Source organism: Homalodisca vitripennis, chromosome 4, assembly GCF_021130785.1.
Source record: "Homalodisca vitripennis isolate AUS2020 chromosome 4, UT_GWSS_2.1, whole genome shotgun sequence".
Taxonomy (NCBI): Eukaryota; Metazoa; Arthropoda; class Insecta; order Hemiptera; family Cicadellidae; genus Homalodisca; species Homalodisca vitripennis.
In genome coordinates, this window is record NC_060210.1 from 13,646,509 (window position 1) to 13,664,495 (window position 17,987).

The 17,987-nt window shown below is 39.6% G+C and overlaps 3 protein-coding genes across 3 annotated transcripts in view; 2 read left to right on the top strand and 1 right to left on the bottom strand.

The window, feature by feature from the left end:
* The first annotated feature begins 4,270 nt into the window (after positions 1 to 4,270).
* Positions 4,271 to 5,803, top strand: LOC124358877 (matrix metalloproteinase-18-like). Its single transcript, XM_046811112.1, has one exon. It carries the CDS (start codon positions 4,271 to 4,273, stop codon positions 5,801 to 5,803), a length of 1,533 nt encoding a protein of 510 aa, XP_046667068.1.
* Positions 5,804 to 7,086: 1,283 nt separating this feature from the next.
* LOC124358960 (acid sphingomyelinase-like phosphodiesterase 3b) overlaps positions 7,087 to 17,987 on the top strand; it is a 254,260-nt gene continuing 243,359 nt past the window's right edge. The window contains exon 1 of the mRNA XM_046811248.1: positions 7,087 to 7,425. The gene's annotated coding sequence lies outside the window, so the exon portion shown is untranslated. The remainder of the gene's footprint in view (positions 7,426 to 17,987) is intronic.
* LOC124358878 lies at positions 8,644 to 12,330 on the bottom strand. Its single transcript, XM_046811113.1, has one exon. It carries the CDS (start codon positions 12,328 to 12,330, stop codon positions 8,644 to 8,646), a length of 3,687 nt encoding a protein of 1,228 aa, XP_046667069.1.

Genomic DNA, 17,987 nt, shown 5'->3' on the forward strand with positions numbered 1-17,987 from the left:
TATGTCGTTTAAAAAAATAATTGCGTGTATCATCGTCAGTGGTAGAACGGTGATATGTCGTTTAAAAAAATATTTGCGTGTATCATCGTCAGTGGTAGAACGGTGATATGTCGTTCGACAAAATATTTGCGTATATCTGCGTTATTGGGGAAACGTTGATGTAGCGTGTATCACGTCGTTAAGCATGAACTTGTATTTACCGTTATGCGCTTTCCTCATCATGTCTATTGAAATAAATCCGTGCGGCTGAGACCAACACTTTCTGCATAAAGTTTCAAATTCACGATACGTCATGTCCGATCCAACAAAGTCGTCGTATATTCGTTTGGTGTAATGTTTGTTTTGTTTAAACACGCACAACATGTTCACATTATTACGAATCACTTGCATGTCTACCTTTCCATAACTCTGACTCAAGTACACGCACGATATCTGTTTGTGTCGGCTGCGAATAAAGTAATCTTTAATTTTGTCTTGCTGCTCCATCAGACAATCGTCAAACACGACCAACGCGTTGCGGTCACCTTCTTCCACCGATATGATATCCTCACAACTGCTAAAGAAGTAAGCGATTTTCGTACAAAGTTTTTTCTCAATACTCGTAAACGTCTGCAACATGTCTGTGTAAGCCGTCTGGTGTATAGACCGACTGAACATGTACAGCTTTTGACTGAAACTTGACTCCTTTCTCGTTGTACACCAGATTCAACAACAGATTGGTTTTGCCACATCCCGACGTACCGACAATCAGACAGCGAAGTGGCTGTGGTATAAGAGCTGCGCTATTTGCTAGCGGTTCTTTGCAGTATACTTTAATGTCCATTCTTTGCAGTCTGCTAAATTACTACAATAACGACTCATACCGTATATCTATTACAGAACTGTCTTTTGTAATTCCTTCTCGTAAAAGGACCCTTCTATTTCTTCACCTTGAGCGTCAGTAATTCTGTATGTAACCGGTCTAGTGTCAATGACTTTAGAAACTGTGAAAACTCTCGCGTCCAATTGCTTTTGTACTTGTTGGCAAACGCTTCTTTTTTCACAGTGATGCGCACACGGTCACCCACTTTCAGTTTAGGTTTTCTAATAGGTATCTTTGATTTCAATTTATTGAACTTTTGTAATATTTGATTTTCGTTTGTTTCATCAACGTCTGACGGTGTCATGCCGATTGATCTGTGCATGTCCGACTCATTGTACTGTGCGACTAACAGTTGCAGGATGTCGAGCCACTTGAACGAGTTTCTCGCCTCAAACTCTATTTTCATTTTGTTGTTGAGCGTCCGGTTGAACCGTTCCACGATGGCGCTCTTTTCCTCGTTCTCCGTGTGGTACATTTTTATACTGTACCGTTTCAGCAGTTGCTTAAAGTCTTTGTTTTCAAATTCGCGGCCCTTGTCCGTGTGCAACAAGTTGGGTGGTCGGTGATCTGCATCCGCGACTCTTTTCAGTATCGATTCGAAAGCCCTGGCCACGTCCACACCACTCTTTGTCTTTAACGGCTCCGACCAAGCGTACTTACTGAACGTGTCAATAACGTTCAACATGTATTTGAAGCCTCGGTTGACTTTAGAGTAAGCCGTCATTATTACTAAGTCGGCAGCCCACAAGTCGTCGATGCCCAAAGTTACTATACGCCGTCTCGGAAACTTTTTTATTACCGGTTTGTGCAGTTCCCTCGCCTCTACTAAAGGTGAGAGTTTTATGAACGTGCTCTTTTTTGAGCCACACTTTCCACACACCGACTTTGACCGCCATCTGTTATTGGAGCGAAGCTTTACTGTTTGTTGTTTGAGCGATGCAGTTTTCGTCTTACACTTATGACAATAGCTTTCCATGTTTCCCTATATTAACTGACAAGGTGTCATATGTAATACGTATACAATATCAGACATATTTACATATGCGATTTCTTACAGTAACAGAATGAGTGAATTACACAAACACAAAATAAAACTGACCGAGGGTCAGAAGCGTAAGCTGCGCATCGCCTACAAGAAACGCAGATCGGCAGTGATCGGTATTGCGAAAGATCAATTGTCGAGCAGTGGTGGTGATACAATCATGTTGACGAATCAACAGCATAAGACGGTGCAGAAAGCGATGAAGAACAACAGCGGTATACGACTGTCACTGGAGTACGGACAGCTAGAGAAAAACGTTGACGGTGGGCTACTGAAAGAAGTGTTGGGATTCGTAGAGGACAACTTGCCGTACGGAAAGAAATTCCTATCACCGCTAGTGAGACGGAAAATTGCACCGTTGCTGAAAGAGCAACTTGTCCCGTGGCTGAAGAAACTGATTGACAACGAACTCGATTCCATCATCGAAAAAGATCCCAGTGGCAACGGTCTCCGTAAACGTATAGATGGAAAACTTTTATCGTTGTTTAAAAAACATAGTTAAGCATATTAAACCGATGTCAGCGAGTGATTTGAACGTGTGGGCTCGTAGACTGAACATTCCCAACTTTCGCGGTGTATTTATGCGAGAAGCGTTACCGGTCAAACCGCATCGCATCGAATGCGGCATAATCAATCTGGGCGATCTGGATTCGGACGGTACACACTGGACGTGTTACATGAAGATGGGTCACAGCAAAGTCTACTTCGACTCGTACGGTGACAGTCAGCCACCGCGGGAACTAGTCCGCTACTTGGGTCCAGAGAATCTGATGTACAACACCAAACGAATTCAAGACTACGACGACCAGCCCATATGTGGACACTTGTGCCTGGAAGTGTTAAGGCTATACATGACTGGTTGCAAAAGTTTTACTGATATAGAAAGCGCGATGGAGAAAGATAAATACATTTGGAAATCTTGGTTTGCATAATGTTTGCAGTGAACAGATTCAACGAAGCAATGATAATTGATGAGTCCAATGTATTAAAATATGTGGATGCTCGAATAAATGAAAAGTTGATATCTGCTAATGACGATAGTATGATGATCAAACAATATGTTGAAGCGCAAATAAATGAAAAGTTAAAAGATTTTGCTTCACAATATGGCGATCAAACAACTATCAAACAATACGTGGAAGCGCGAATAAACGAAAGATTGGAGTCTTTCAGGAGAGGTGGCGAGGTAAATTTAGAAACTTTACGACATACTGTGGAAACGGTTCAGAACGATTTAAAGTCTCACACCCAGAAAGCAGATGAGCTCACCAGCAAGGTAAAGTTTATCAACAACAAAGTAAACGTGAAAAACAGACGGATCGTAAACGCTGCAAAATCTGTAGACGAACACGACGTAGTGATCAGAAAAGAAATTGACGACCTCTCGAGGAGATTAAACGAGCAAACTTCGTTTACACTGCAAGAAAACATTAGGAGGCTTAATACAAGGTTCGAACAACTCGAAAACCGGAAGCGTCAATGCGCAAATACGGTATCAGAACTGTATGAAAAAGTGTTTTCTCCAATAAAGTAGTGTGTAGCGTATAAGTGCGATGCACGCTTCCATATAGACACAGTACTATAGTAAGTATACTAGTATAAACTTGGACTTGGACTTGGATATAGAGTAATAATGCCTGTGTTAAAACTCTTCGGTAAAGGTTCCGTGCTGAACTTGCATTTCGAGCATCCAATCCACTTGGACGACACCGTGAAATATAAAGTTGCTCTGATTGGTTTCTATTCGGAAAACAATATCTACAACCTGAGAGAAACGGCGCACGTTGTCTTTGCACAGGAAAAATACAATGTGCCACTAGACCCCGGTTATTGGACGATGGAATCGTTGCAACAAAAATTTGGAAACTATCTCAAGATTACAAGAAATGGCGATCGCGTCGTTCTCAGATCACCGTACAATTTTCGCATGGATTCGAATCTTTGTGCACTCCTCGGTTTTGATCAGCGTAGCACTACATATAGCCTAATGCTGGTGAAACAGTAACAGCAACTAACCCGCCGAATCTAAGACCGGTGGAAATAGTCGAAGTACACTGCGACATTGTGGAAAACAGTTATGTGAGTCACGACGTGCACCAACACAAACACCAAGAGACGGCAATATTGTATCAGTTCTATCCCGATGTTCCGCACGGTTATAAAATATCAGAGAGACCGCAGTACCCACACTATGTATCGGTTAGACAAGGGCTACATAAGCTGCAACAGATCAAACTAGCCATCACGGACCAAAACAATACCGCTCTGTTAAACGACGATGTTATCAGTTACGTTTATTTGGACCTGGTTCCGGATCGTGCTTAATCTATTCAAAACTTTGGTAATGTAGTACATTAGTAGACAAGATGTATTACTGCACGTATTTGGTTATTGCAGCCACCTTAGTATATGCAAATGAAGACTTTGACTCTGTGCGTTATTTGAAACGTTACGGATATTTAGAGAATGACAACACTACTTCGTTGGTAGACGGGGAAATCTTAAATGTGGCGATAGAGACATTTCAAGCTAAATATAATATCACAGTTGACGGGTCCATGAACCCTGAAACAGAAGCATTCATGAAGAGACCGCGATGCGGGAACAAAGATAATCCTTTGCCGTATAGAATACTGAGCAACACCACAAAATGGTTCAATAATATAGTGACATGGAACTGGTTGGGCAAACCACAATACATGCCGTTGGTTAACGCTGCTTTTGGCGTTTGGACGAGACACACTAATCTCACGTTTTATCGCTCGTTCTACGATCCCAACATTCCTATATCGTTGGATTCTCTCCACGTCATGTACGCTACTAGATCGCCATGTCCGTATAAGTTCGACGGTCGCGGATCGGTGTTGGCACACGCCTTTTTCCCAGACATCTTGAAAAACCAGACTGATATTCATTTCGACGTCGATGAAGACTGGGACATGACTATGAATCTCCCGGCACCTGGAAAAACATCGTTCTTCTCTGTTTTGGTTCACGAGATCGGTCACGCGTTGGGATTGAGCCATTCATCACAACGAGGCGCCGTGATGAATCCTTACTACGAAATTCCACCGACCACCAAAAACATGTTTGAACTCGATCTCGCTAAGGACGATATTTACGGTATCCAATATCTCTACGGTTATCCCGGTCCTTCCACGACGACGACGACAACTACTACGACTACCACTACATCGCGACCACCAACCGATAGAGGAGTTTCGACTAACGACCTGTGTGATTACAAAACCAAATTACGTACAGTTTTGATACTAAACAACAAGATCTTCATGTTTCACAACAAGAAGGTATGGATAGTAGATATGGACGAAACAGACCGTGAGCCGTCACAGTTCAACCGACCCAAAATAGCAACGCGGTGGTTACCGTTTCTGCCGCACGATTTTGTAAACATAACTGCCATTTATGAACGGCCTAATGGTGAAATAGCTTTGTTTACCAGAAAACAAGTGTACTTCATTCAATATCCAAGTTTGAGTTTACTAGGTAATACAGATACTCAAGGTCTTCTCGGTTTTCCTGACATTGAAGTGAAGTCTGCTGTAAACACCCATAAAGGCTTAACGTACATTCTGACCAACAACGAGCTGGTGTTTGAGGTGGATGAGTGTAAACTGAAAGCGAAATTGCTCGGAGCTTTTACTACCGTGTTTCCAGACCTGCCGAAACAAATCACGAGCGCATTTCGATACACTAACGGGAGGCTGTACTTTATGACCGAATCGCTTGTATACGAGTACAATGAATTCTCAAAACGTGTAACTCGAACTGTACCAAGTCTGTTTGACGTGTTGCAAATCAGTTGCATGGAAGATAGTATCCTGAAACAATTGCACGTTATGGTATCAAAGTTGTTACACCTCAGATCTGACGCTTAAACACTAGTAAAACTTTATTTGTATATCCTATTGAATACAAGTAATGTCGTAAAGCAATGTTAGATAGAGTTAGATACACGAGAATGGACAAGTTGTACGAAGAACAAGTTACTGGAATAGAGCGGAGCGAGTACCGGACCGTGATGCCGGTCTCGGACCTAAATTTCAATACGCCAAACAACTATACGGTTTTCAAATTGGATCACGGAGATGCGTTTTACGATTCTCGCATAATGTACCACATACACGGAGAGTTGGTCAAGAAATCTGACGGTACCGAATACCCCGCAGCGTCGACAATTCAACTGATTGACAATTTTCCAGCGTATCTGTTTTCGCGAATCGAACTGAAAAAAGCACAACACTCTGCTCGACAGCGTGGACCATCCCGGCATTACGAGTCAAGTGAAAGGATTGGTGAGCTACAGTAAATCTCAAATGTACATGTTGCCGACTAGCGGTTTCATTTCCAAGTTTAGTGGCGGCGGCAAGTTCGAAGCGTTGGGTACACTCGGCCACTTGGGTCTGGGATTCTTTGACCATTTGCGTCACCCAATGTACAAGGGCGGGTTCGAGATCACGTTCACTCGAGCCGAAGACAATGACGCTATATACCACTGGTCGGGTAATGCACAAGGAGCAACTGAACCGGCAGACGGTAAAGTTGTAATCAAGTCGTTTGTGTTGCGTGTTCCGTTGGTCGAGTACGAGACAAACGCCAAGAGCCAGCTGATTGCCGGTCTCAAACAAATGAGTGATAAGGATTTGCTGAAATACACTTACTTGCAGTGGCAGTGTATCGATAAGAAAGGCGTGTTCGGTTCAACGTTCAACTTTGACGTCACCGGTCTCTATCGTAACGTGTACAATCCCAAATTCATTATCGTTGCACTGCAAACAGACCGCGCCAACAAGCAGAAGAAAAACCCAAGTCGATTCGATCATTGCAAATTGAAGAATGGGTCGGTAAAAATCAACGGACACCGCTATCCGGCGGAAATGCAAAACTGCGATATGGCGACTCAAAACTACAGGTTGTTGTACGACCAGTACTTGACATTTAGGAAACTCATGTACGGCGATACGGACGTGTATGTCAACATTGACGATTTTAAATCGAGGTACCCCATCATCGTGATTGACACGCATTTGCATCCCACCAGCCGAGACAGGTCCAGAAACGATATACAAGTCGAATTGGATTTCACTACAGCAGTTGCGTCCGCACAATGCGACGTGGGCACTACGGCGTACGTAATATTGGTGTCTCAGACAGAGTTCATGTACGACATTACGCGAAACACCATTCGCATGGTTCAGTGATGACGTTTATCAGTGTCCTCGTTTATGTAGGACAGCGTCGTGTTCCAATAGATGTAACGCACCAATACGTGTTTTAGTAAAGCAGGTCTAATACTATAATATTTGTACACACAGTGTTATCTGCGCCCAATAGGTTATCTGTGGTCAGAACAGTCCGAACAACTATCCCACATGCAATAGCCTTCTCACGGTTGTAGCGCATTACTGAAGTACCGCGACGCGTTTACTTTATCGCCGTGTGTTATTTTTAAATTCAGAAAAAAAATACTTTTACGTGATTGGGAATTTCCACGTGATTTGTAAGTACATATTATCCAATTGTGAAGTTAAGGTAACGTTAATTTTGCCTATTTATAACTTGTGTTTGATTCGTTTGAAGAAAGTTTGGTTGAATTTGTAAAATTTTCAATATTCGATACAATTTCATTATATAATTTTCAGTGTTCAAGCTACGTACTAACCACGTAAGAACACAGCCCATGCATTACAATTAAATTGTGTGCAAAATTACAAATGTTGTATGTCATACACTGTTATATTTAAATTTGCAATATTCATAGGTATGGCACTGCCGATATTGTTAATAAATAATTTAATTTAATAATAATCCCTAAATATTAGGGAATTGTAAATAGGAAAACAATTATAGTTTTAGTTAGGCTATCCTTGAAGAAATTTTCAAACATCCAGATCCGATTCAAAGGTAGCGTACATATACTAGTTTTTATTCACATGGCCCATTGAGTTTGACTCTGTATCAGTATATTGCCTGTGAACTGTATGTAAATGGTACTAGACCCTACTATTGTGATGTTTGTTTAGTGAGAACAAGCCTATTCCCTGATTACAGGGAAATAAAAAACAAGCTTGCTACTGCTACAAGTGCTTGTTACTGTACAAGTTACAAAGATTAAGTAAGTAAAATAATTAGTTACAAGTTTAATTAAAGCGTTGCATAAAGTCCTTTTTTTAGTAACTATTCTAGTATTTATTTCTAGTATCTATCCTGACAAAGTATAGGTAGACAACATAGGTTAACTTAATATGCGTATTTTTCTAAATTGATATAAAACACTTATTTTTTCTGTTATGAATGATCTGAAGTACCAGCCCGGAACCCTATACAATTCAAACCTTCTAATGAAAGAGGAAGAATGATTAGATTATCAATGTAAGATGGTCTACTTAACAACATATTCTGTAGCTAGAGATACATCATAGTACTGTATTAACATTTAATATACCAAACACTTATTATTCGCAACACTCGGAACGGTTTATCTTGGGTCACGACCTTACAGATTACAGCTCGTTTGCTTCCACTTAATTTTTAATTGATCATTAATTTTATATCAGACTTTTGTCATTATAAACACAGAGTACATTAATCTGAAAAGAAAATCCAAAACAACATAAAAAAATATATACATTTTATTTAAATACAATGTGTGAAAATATTTACATACAGCTAAACAGTTTTTTTTTTATATTTACATTTGTTTTTACCGTAGGTAGTCTCACTGTGTCGACAGAGCAGACCGGATTTCCAGCTCAGCCATAACTTCTACGGGGATGCTGTAGTGTCCCCAGGGCAGAGTCCCGATGCCGTCGTCTTGGATGTAGCGTTTGTCATCATGAGGCGACAGAACAATTTTGTTCAGTTCAACGCTGTACAAGTCGTGTTTTAAGCTCCGGATCATGTTCATCGAACCGTATTGTATACCTGAGGTGAACAGACACTGTTTGTAATCGTCGAAGGTCAGGTGGTTTTCTATCGTTGTCTTTTTGACACCTTTCGCCTTTTTGATCACTCCGCCTTCGGATCTGCTGGAGTACATTTTCGAGCGAAGTCCTACGTGCTCGTACATGATTCTGCCGTTGAGCTCGTCTTTCATCTTCCCTAGTACCTTTTTGTTGACTCGAGGCATGTTGTAACGGTTGGGCTGAGGGTAGTCGCTGGTGTCGAACAGATCGATCATGTCTTTGATGTCTTTGTACAAGTCGGTCGTCTGGATGTGGTACGTTAGCGAGTCGGTGTCTGTATATTGAAGTTGGGCTTTGTGACCGTACCGCCTCTTGATGACGTTGTAGTGGAAGTCGTACATCAGCGTTTTCGACACGTCCAGAATGCTCATGCCGACGTAGATTGCTTTATTGAACATCAATTTCGTTTTTGACATGTGAACGGCTGCCAACTGTTCGGTGAATATCGTCCTGCTCTTAAAGTTTGGTTGAGCAGTCCACTTGTCGACTTGTTCGTCTTTTGTGGCTAGTCGGATGTCCACTCTGTTCCGGATGTTCTCCATTGTCTTACCGAAAACGCTGTTATTCATGAGCTTGAAGAAATCTTTCTCAAACTCGTTCCTGGCTTGCGTACGCATCTCAGTGTTCAAGTCGATGTAGGGCTTGAGCCAGGCTGATTGACTGAAGCTTATAACTCTGTGGACTTTCTTAAGTTTCATGCCGAGCGATAGATACTGTTTTAGATTCTGGTAGTGGACAACATATTTTTCCTTCTCTAGCAGTGTGGTGAGTAACTTTTCTTCTTTCGATCCCGGCGGTACTCGACGTTCCGGTGCAAGAGGCAAGTCAGAGTGCAAGTCGTGCAAATTATTGGGATACACCAAGTCGACTTCCAGAATGTAGCCAGTTGGTGCGTCATCCGGAACTTTTGTAACGTCAATGTCGGTTTTGCACCACTTGAAGTTCTTATACGGCATGTACTGACTCATGGCCCAGCCGTACAGATTGTTGGCGTCCAAGTACGTCAGGTAGGAAGTCGGCTGGTCCACATTGAATTCTGCTTCCATATAAGGGTTGTTTGCTGCGGCGTACCGGTTAGAGCACTGTGACACTCCGCCACGAATGCCCTTGCCGATCATCAGGATCATGTTGTAGTCACTGAGAAGGTCGAGTTTTATGCCGGTGGTCTTGAGCATCGCACTCCACGCGAGTCCGGGAGCCGTGTAGTACCAAGCAGGGTCGGGCTGGTACGTCTGCATGCAAACGTCGCGGAAGTTCTCCATAATGTCCGCCAGCAAGAGCACGTCCGTTTGGTTGTACAACAGTGTGTAGTCTTTCATGTTCTGTATGTTGAACGTATTCCAAACGTTGACCGCATGTTGGTAGTCTTCGGGCTTTACGTGAGCATCGTTCAGCTTGTTGTAAAAGTCGTTCTGCGCGGGCAGGGACGAACGTTCAAACTTCTCCATACCGTCCATATAGTCGTAGGGATAGACACCCTTTTTAAGTAACAATTCAAGTTTCTCTCCGTCATAGAATTTGGAAATGTTTTTAAATTGATCGGGAGACAGGTTCTTAGCCAACTTGTCTAGACTGCTTGCCATGAACCTCAACGAGTCCAGAAAACGTAGCTTCACTCCACGCTCAACCTCGATGGTGTAGGAGATGTAACGTTCCTCGTTGTTTGGAATAACTTTGATGGTCTCGTTGTTGAGCCCAAACATCTTGATAAACAGGTGGGTGTCGTATCCGCTCAGGTTGTGAACAAACACTGGCAGGAAATGCGGTTTCTTGAAGTTGAGGTTACACGAGTTGTGAGCCATATCTCTGAATTTCCCCGTCAGATGGTCGTGATCGCGAACTTTGTAATCATCGGGATCGTTGAAAGACTTGCCACAGATGTGACACTGCCGAGCGTTGGCTATTGCGTGTAAATCGTCTTGAGTCAGCTCCATCGGTACAGCAGCAGCTCTTGAGTAAAGTTGGAATATTTCCCTGGCATCGTTCATGATGCTTTCCACGAACACTTGCGCAGCGTCCGGTCCGAAATACGTAGTGGGCGGTTTGTAATCACCGTCAGAGTACACGAAGTAGTACGAGAAACTTACAGCTTCGTGTTTCTGATACTTTTCGGTGTAAGAACTTTGTGCATCGGGATCCCAGCTGCTGCTGGCTACGGGAGTCAGCATACACTCAAAGTCAGCGTAAGCCACGAACGGTACTCTCATCGAGTGTTTGAAGTCCTTGAACTGTACGGTAGAGCCTTCTTTCGGTGTCAGTATTTTCACAGCCTCGTGTTCGCTGCAGTCTTCTTTGTGTTTGGTTAGAAGATCTTCCGTGCCAAAGTGTAGTAAGCAGCGCTTGCAGAGCCAAGTCCTGTGCATATGGTTTGAAATTTGTGAACTTACTAACCGGCTGAGATTCTTGATGAGGCAGTAGTGAGAGTTGTTTTTATCCCTGACATACAACAAGTCCACATGCCTATCCTTTTCTTCTCGTGTAATGTATAACGGGTAGACGACCGGTTTCTTATCGTACGAGTACACGTTGACGGATATTCCAGATCGTTTTTCAAACAGCTTGACGTTGTCGAGACTAACAGGGAAAGTGATGCCGTCCAAATGTACATCTAGTTCGTGCTCAAAAGGTTGATAGTGTTGTACTCCGCATGGATTGTTTCGCCAGTCTACGGGATGCAATGCGGCCAAGATTGACCACACGAAACATTTCTGATCAGTGTTCTTTACATTTACGATTGCTTTCTTAGCTGAAATCTTTTCGTGTAGTTCCACGTAACTGGAGCCTCTGAGTGGAACGTAACGATTAATTCGTAACTCGAGGTGGAGGATTTTGTGCAAGGTCCAACCAGACCCCTTGGCGTAAAACTCATCCATTTCGGCCAAGAGTTTTTTCATTGCCTTTGTAACGTACACCCAAATGTCTGTAGTTGGAAGAATCTCCTTGTTTTTAGTTTTGAAATTCTTCTGTTCAATCGCGCCACTCGTCGGTTTTGTGTATTCGGTTTCAAACCTCAGGTTAAATTTGATGTTGTGTTCATCAACGAGTTGTGCAATTTTGCGAATGATTGACTTTCTAGATGTTTTAAGAAATCTTTTGGGGTCTTTGATACCATGCTTGTTTTCAATCATGTACGTTTTCATACGACCCGTGAACGCTTGCTGTACCTTTTTAATATTACCCCCTTGTTTGCTAGGTTTCATGACTTTAGGCGGAGGTGCTGAAACGGTAGCTACACCATGCTTACGCTTTAAACCGTCTGGTGAACACTTCTTGATGTGACCGATGGCAGACGTGCTAGCTGATGTGGAGCTAGTACTTGGTTCAAGGCGTGGAACCTTTGGTGGTGGTTCTGAAACGGTAGCTGGAAGAGTGTAGTTTTCGTTCTTCCGCTTTAAACCGCCTGGTGAACACTTTGCAATATGACGGCTCAAGTTGGACATGGTTATCAGTTGCTGACAATGCGGACACGACTTCTTTGGCTCAACAGTTTATTTAACCGATCCACACACTTTGAGATGGCGAGCCATGTTGTGTGACGTTATTGACTTATTGCAGTGCACACAATGTTCTTTTGTATTCGACACGTGAGGCTCGACTCCTCCGGCCGACTTGCACTTGGCAGTGTTATAGTGACGTGCTATGTTCGACTTCCTTACCGTTGCACCACACACGTCGCACGCCACAAACACATCACAAGCAGCAGTAGCCATTGTCACGACTTACTCGGACTACCTAGTATCCGACACTGCCTCAATCTCTGTACAGTATGAGTGATGTCAGTATGGGTCGCACATACAACGTTCTCTAGCAACAACAGTTTCACATACGGTACACAAACACCTAACACTTTTTCGTATACAACCACCACTCGCGTCTTGTTACGTGCTGCACCTGAACCACCGCGCACCAGACTGCCAGACTGCGCGTATGATAGATACCGCTGACTCACGCCGCGTTGTGTAACTCGGGCACCGCCGACCGCACCGCCGACTCACCGCGTTGTGTCACTGCCGCCGCCGCCGCCGTGTGTGTTGCTCCGCTTTGTGTAATCGACAAAAAAGTTTTACGCAACTGCTGAAACAGTACAGTGTAAAAAATAAAAAAATAACTTGTTGCACACGAACAAGAACCGCGACTTTAAAAACAAAGACAACTACTGAAACGGTACAGTGTAAAAAATAAAAACACAACTTGTTGCACACGAACAAGAACCGCGACTTTAAAAACAAAGACAACTACTGAAACGGTACAGTGTAAAAAATAAAACACAACTTGTTGCACACGAACAAGAACCGTGACTTTAAAAACAAAGACAACTACTGAAACGGTACAGTGTAAAAAATAAAACACAACTTGTTGCTAACGAACAAGAACCGAAAATTAAAAAACAAAGACAACTGCTGAAACAGTACAGTGTAAAAAATAAAACACAACTTGTTGCACACGAACAAGAACCGCGACTTTGACAACAAAGATTTTAAGCAACTCATCCCTCCCTCATCCCTCTTTGGGACGCCTTAGAACCGGCGTTACATATCTACTATTGGGGTTGTCTTATTTTTAGATTGCTATTTTAAATGTTTTGAGGTTATTTGGTAAATAGATATGTAATTCTTTTTTCCTGTTTAATTTTTCTCCTTTACTTTCGATATCCAAAATATAGGTACGTGTACCTTTCCATACTAAAATGATCAAGCTGTTAGAAAAACCTTTCAAAATTCAAAATTTTCCATTAGTTACCAGACATAAAATAATACATTTAAACTTATTGAAAACAAAGTAAATCAATCATGTGATATAAACAAGAATTATACAAACAATTCCGTATTGTTTGTATACAAATTAAACTACATAAACATTGAAAAGAATATGGACATTTTGGATACCGAAAAGAAAGGAAAAAAAAACACGGAAGCAGAATACATATCTATCTAATTAAAACTGTCGTATAAATTTAACATCTGTTTAAATGGTCCACGTGTGTATATTTCAATAGTTATTGTTTATTATTTATTTATAGGTTAATTGACACGCTGATGATGGCTTAACACCGAAACACGTGTCTGGAAATAAAATAATTTTTAAAAGGTTTCTAGTTGACTATTCATTATTCTAATATGAAAATAACCCTGTAATGTGGAGTTAATACCATAATAATATTGGCAATCTATGCCAGAATGCCGTGCAGATAGAATAGCATTACTTAACCTTACGATAGACTGCTTCTATTGTTCTTCGTATTTCAAAATTTACTAACTAAACACCCGAATTTTCATTACGTTTTGATTCTTAAATTAGTTCGTAATGGTCCTATTATTTTTAATTTAAATCGTAACATTTCATTCAGTATTTCATATCAAAAAACTGATTATTAGTTTTGATAATTTAAAACTTAGTTGTAAATTGAAGTAATTCAGTACATGAATTACAAAAAATGATACCTACAATAGAAAGGGTTCTATTCCAACCCTAGAAGGGAAATATCCAATATCGGCATAACATAGAGTATCAGGAGATAACGTCAAACATGCTCGGATTTGCAGATTTTCGTTAATTAGTTACTGGATAAAGTACATTGTTTACTTTAATTTGTCAGTAAAATTAATCCCAGTACTGCTAAATATATTGCAATATATAATTACTATATTACCGTTGTTTGTCAAATATAGACTTTATTGCTTGAAAAGGGGTTTTCCTCATGCGAGTGTTGCAGTTCTAACCACGGTGAGTTCCTTCAGCGTCGGATATGAAGGGTTCTAAGTTTTAAGTATTAATTCATCAATAGGATGAGTGAGTGAGGACTGTACCTTTTTATATCGATACATAAAATTAGATACAAAAATATCATGAATGCTAACAGAAAAGCTGACTACTGATTCTAGCATGTTGGGGAAACTAACACCAGATCAGTAACTTCTACTGAAATGTAATAACGTCAGGCAAATTAATGAGTCTCGGAATTTCATAAAACGCCTGTTAAATTCAATCCGGAAACAGTTAATTCGAAATAATAAGTTTTTTATTGAATACGAAGAATGGCAGGAAAACCTTTGTAATAATTTATACATGCATATAGGTGTTATAAAGTTAACTGGGTAGTGGTTCGTATTGGAACCTATATCAAACTGCTTTTAATTTATTTACTAACGGTAGCTTTTAATGAGTATTGGATTTACACATACCCTTAATAATTATTTGGGGAACGCTGCAAGTTAAAAAAAAATTATTCTACAGAAAGATTGTAACTATTTTCTTAATAGAATAGAAGTTTATATTATTGATTGGCAAAATAAATGTAATGAATAATGAGGCCTATGTTTCTAACGCACTATTTATTTTTTTATCAACTTTTTATGTAGTGTGTTCATCACATAATATGTTTCAACTGTTTACTTTCTCATATATTTAACTTTCCTTACCATCTGAGAATGAGAGTGGATCCTATTTATTGAAGCGTTACATTTCTCCTTTGTTTACGGTTTTTCATTGACAACGGAAAGATGGTGATGGAAGCAACATTTTTCCGGACATTTACTATGATTCACTGATGCAAGAAATTAGTAACTCAACGTTCGAGACGTACAATTTGATACCTTCATAAGATGAATATTAACTCAATACATAACACTAAAATCTTGGTTAAAGTAAGCAAATAATACCAGAGCGTTGTGTTCAAGGATTCCAATAACCATTTTGTACATCAACTTTATGCACACTATCACTAAAGGACTTGGATATCACTAATAAAACACTGAAATAATAAATACAAACACTAGTTTTTACAGTGCAAACGATGAGCTATAGATTATAAGACTCGGTAGGTCTGCACTGAACGGTAGTTCAGTACTTTGTAAAACTTGGATTATATCAGATTGACAATTTTTAACTGTAATTTTAATGATTTCTTGCAGCAATAAACGATACAAATGTCCGGATATTTCCTGTTGTAGTTCTGTCATTCTAAATGATGGCGAATATTCGTAATGGAGTTATTCCTCAATGTTAACAACCGTTAATAATAAACTGTGAACAAAGTAGCAGTAAATAGTTACATGTTATTTAAATTTAGGCTGATATAAAAGTGTGTATAATGAAAATATTACGTTTCACTTGTAATGTCAAAGCTCGAGTGCCTAACAACATCAAAGTTGTAATTAACGATGGTTTTCAATAGTAAGATGCTATGGCAACGATATTAGAGTACGATAAGAAGATATATAACGGCGATACGGTGGTAGCCTGTGATGTCGCATGACGTGGTTACGAGCGCATCAAAGGATAGAGGGATAGAAAGAAAGAAGGAGAGAGCGCTCCACCGATTCCATTAACTCGGAAACTGGCACTTGTCGATTCTGCAAATTGCGTTACATCATACTTGCAGTACTAATTTATCGAAGTCTCAACCCAATATTCATCTTTTACCAGTGAAATATACAGTATCCCACGAAGAGGTTTAAACGTTTGATGTTATATTACTTGCCCATTTATGCACCGAACATTTTCTAACTTTACACAATTAACAAAGTACGTTTTAAAAATATTCCGTGATAATTAAAGTTCCCTAACAATAATAAAAACAAAATGGCGGCATATTAAAAATTTTAACATTTTGCTTCCTGTAAAAATGAATTTCTTTGAATTACCTGATTTGATTACTGCGTTGCAGTTTTAAAGAACAGCTGTTTAATAGCGCTCATTGTTGAAAACAGCAGTTTTATTGATAAATATTGCTTGTGCTATAAAAACATAACTTCCTCCATTACAGTTTTACTGATATTGAAGTTAGAGAAATGGCTTTTAATGTTGAACAAAAGGTGGAAAGTTGTGTGTGTGCTACTGTGAAAGTGAGTTATTGGGTGATTGGCAACCCCGATCCCAGGATTTAATTGTGTATAACTTTTTTTTGGGTTATTTAAAGGAACAAGTTTATACTCATAGGTTCCATAAGGACGAGGAAATAAAACAATCAATTAAAGAAGATCTTCTCCGAATACCGCAGAATTTCTTTGTAAGAGCTTACGATTAATTTGTAAGCGCTGGTATCAGTGAGTCGCTGTGTATTGATTATATTTTTAATAGTTGCGTACTGTAATTATATTGGTTTTTTAATAGGCTATGATATAATTTTCTAATTGAAAAGCTTTATTTGTCTAGAATATGATAACAAATAATTTTGCAAAACACAAATAATGTAAAGTTTGAGCATGAATAGGCAAGTAATATAAAATTAAATGATTAATCTTTTTTGTGGGACACCCGGTATTACGTGTTAGTTGACTATGACATGATAAATATTATATAACAAATAGGTCTTAGAGTGGATTTTTAGTTTACCTACAGCATTAAATAGTAAAGAGCGGTAGTAAACAATACGTCAATCTCAACTTCATTCAAAGCAGAACAATTTGTATAATTAATGTTCTCGTAATTATATATATATATATTTACTAATGGGTTGTGTTTTTTGATATATTGTAAATTAATTACGATAGTTTTTTTTTGAAGCTAATGTATTTCATGCTAATCATTTCCATAATTTTATGCAGCAACTTCGAGAGAATCGAAAATACGATTATATCGAGTTGTCACGGTACTACAATAAAACAATGGCTAGAAGGCAATACTACTTTACATGCATGCTTAAATTACTACTTTGTATAAGTTTAAATCTTTGTTGTTTTATATTAATTTAAATTTTTTAATATTGTTTATTGACAATAAAAATAGAAAACTTATTTATTATTCCTGATTGTGAGGAAATTTGAATAAATTTGCCTGCTACTAAATTACGTGAAGTTCAGGATAGAGAGGTCGATAGTCTAAGTAAGAGACTGTACAATGCCACATGTGCATAAGGTCTCGTCTAGAGTACAAATATAATTAATGTGACCTATATTAATCTTTACGAGGCATGACAATTACGTAACGTTCTTGTTTTGTAAACGTGTGTCGCAATTAAATACATTTAACGTCGTAGCACATTTATAAAACAAAATAGTGTTATTTACATGGATTTTTATTATGTTGCTTATTCCGTATATTTGTAGAACGTCTTCTTATTTCTAGTTATAAAATATGCCCTTTGTGTATGGTAGGT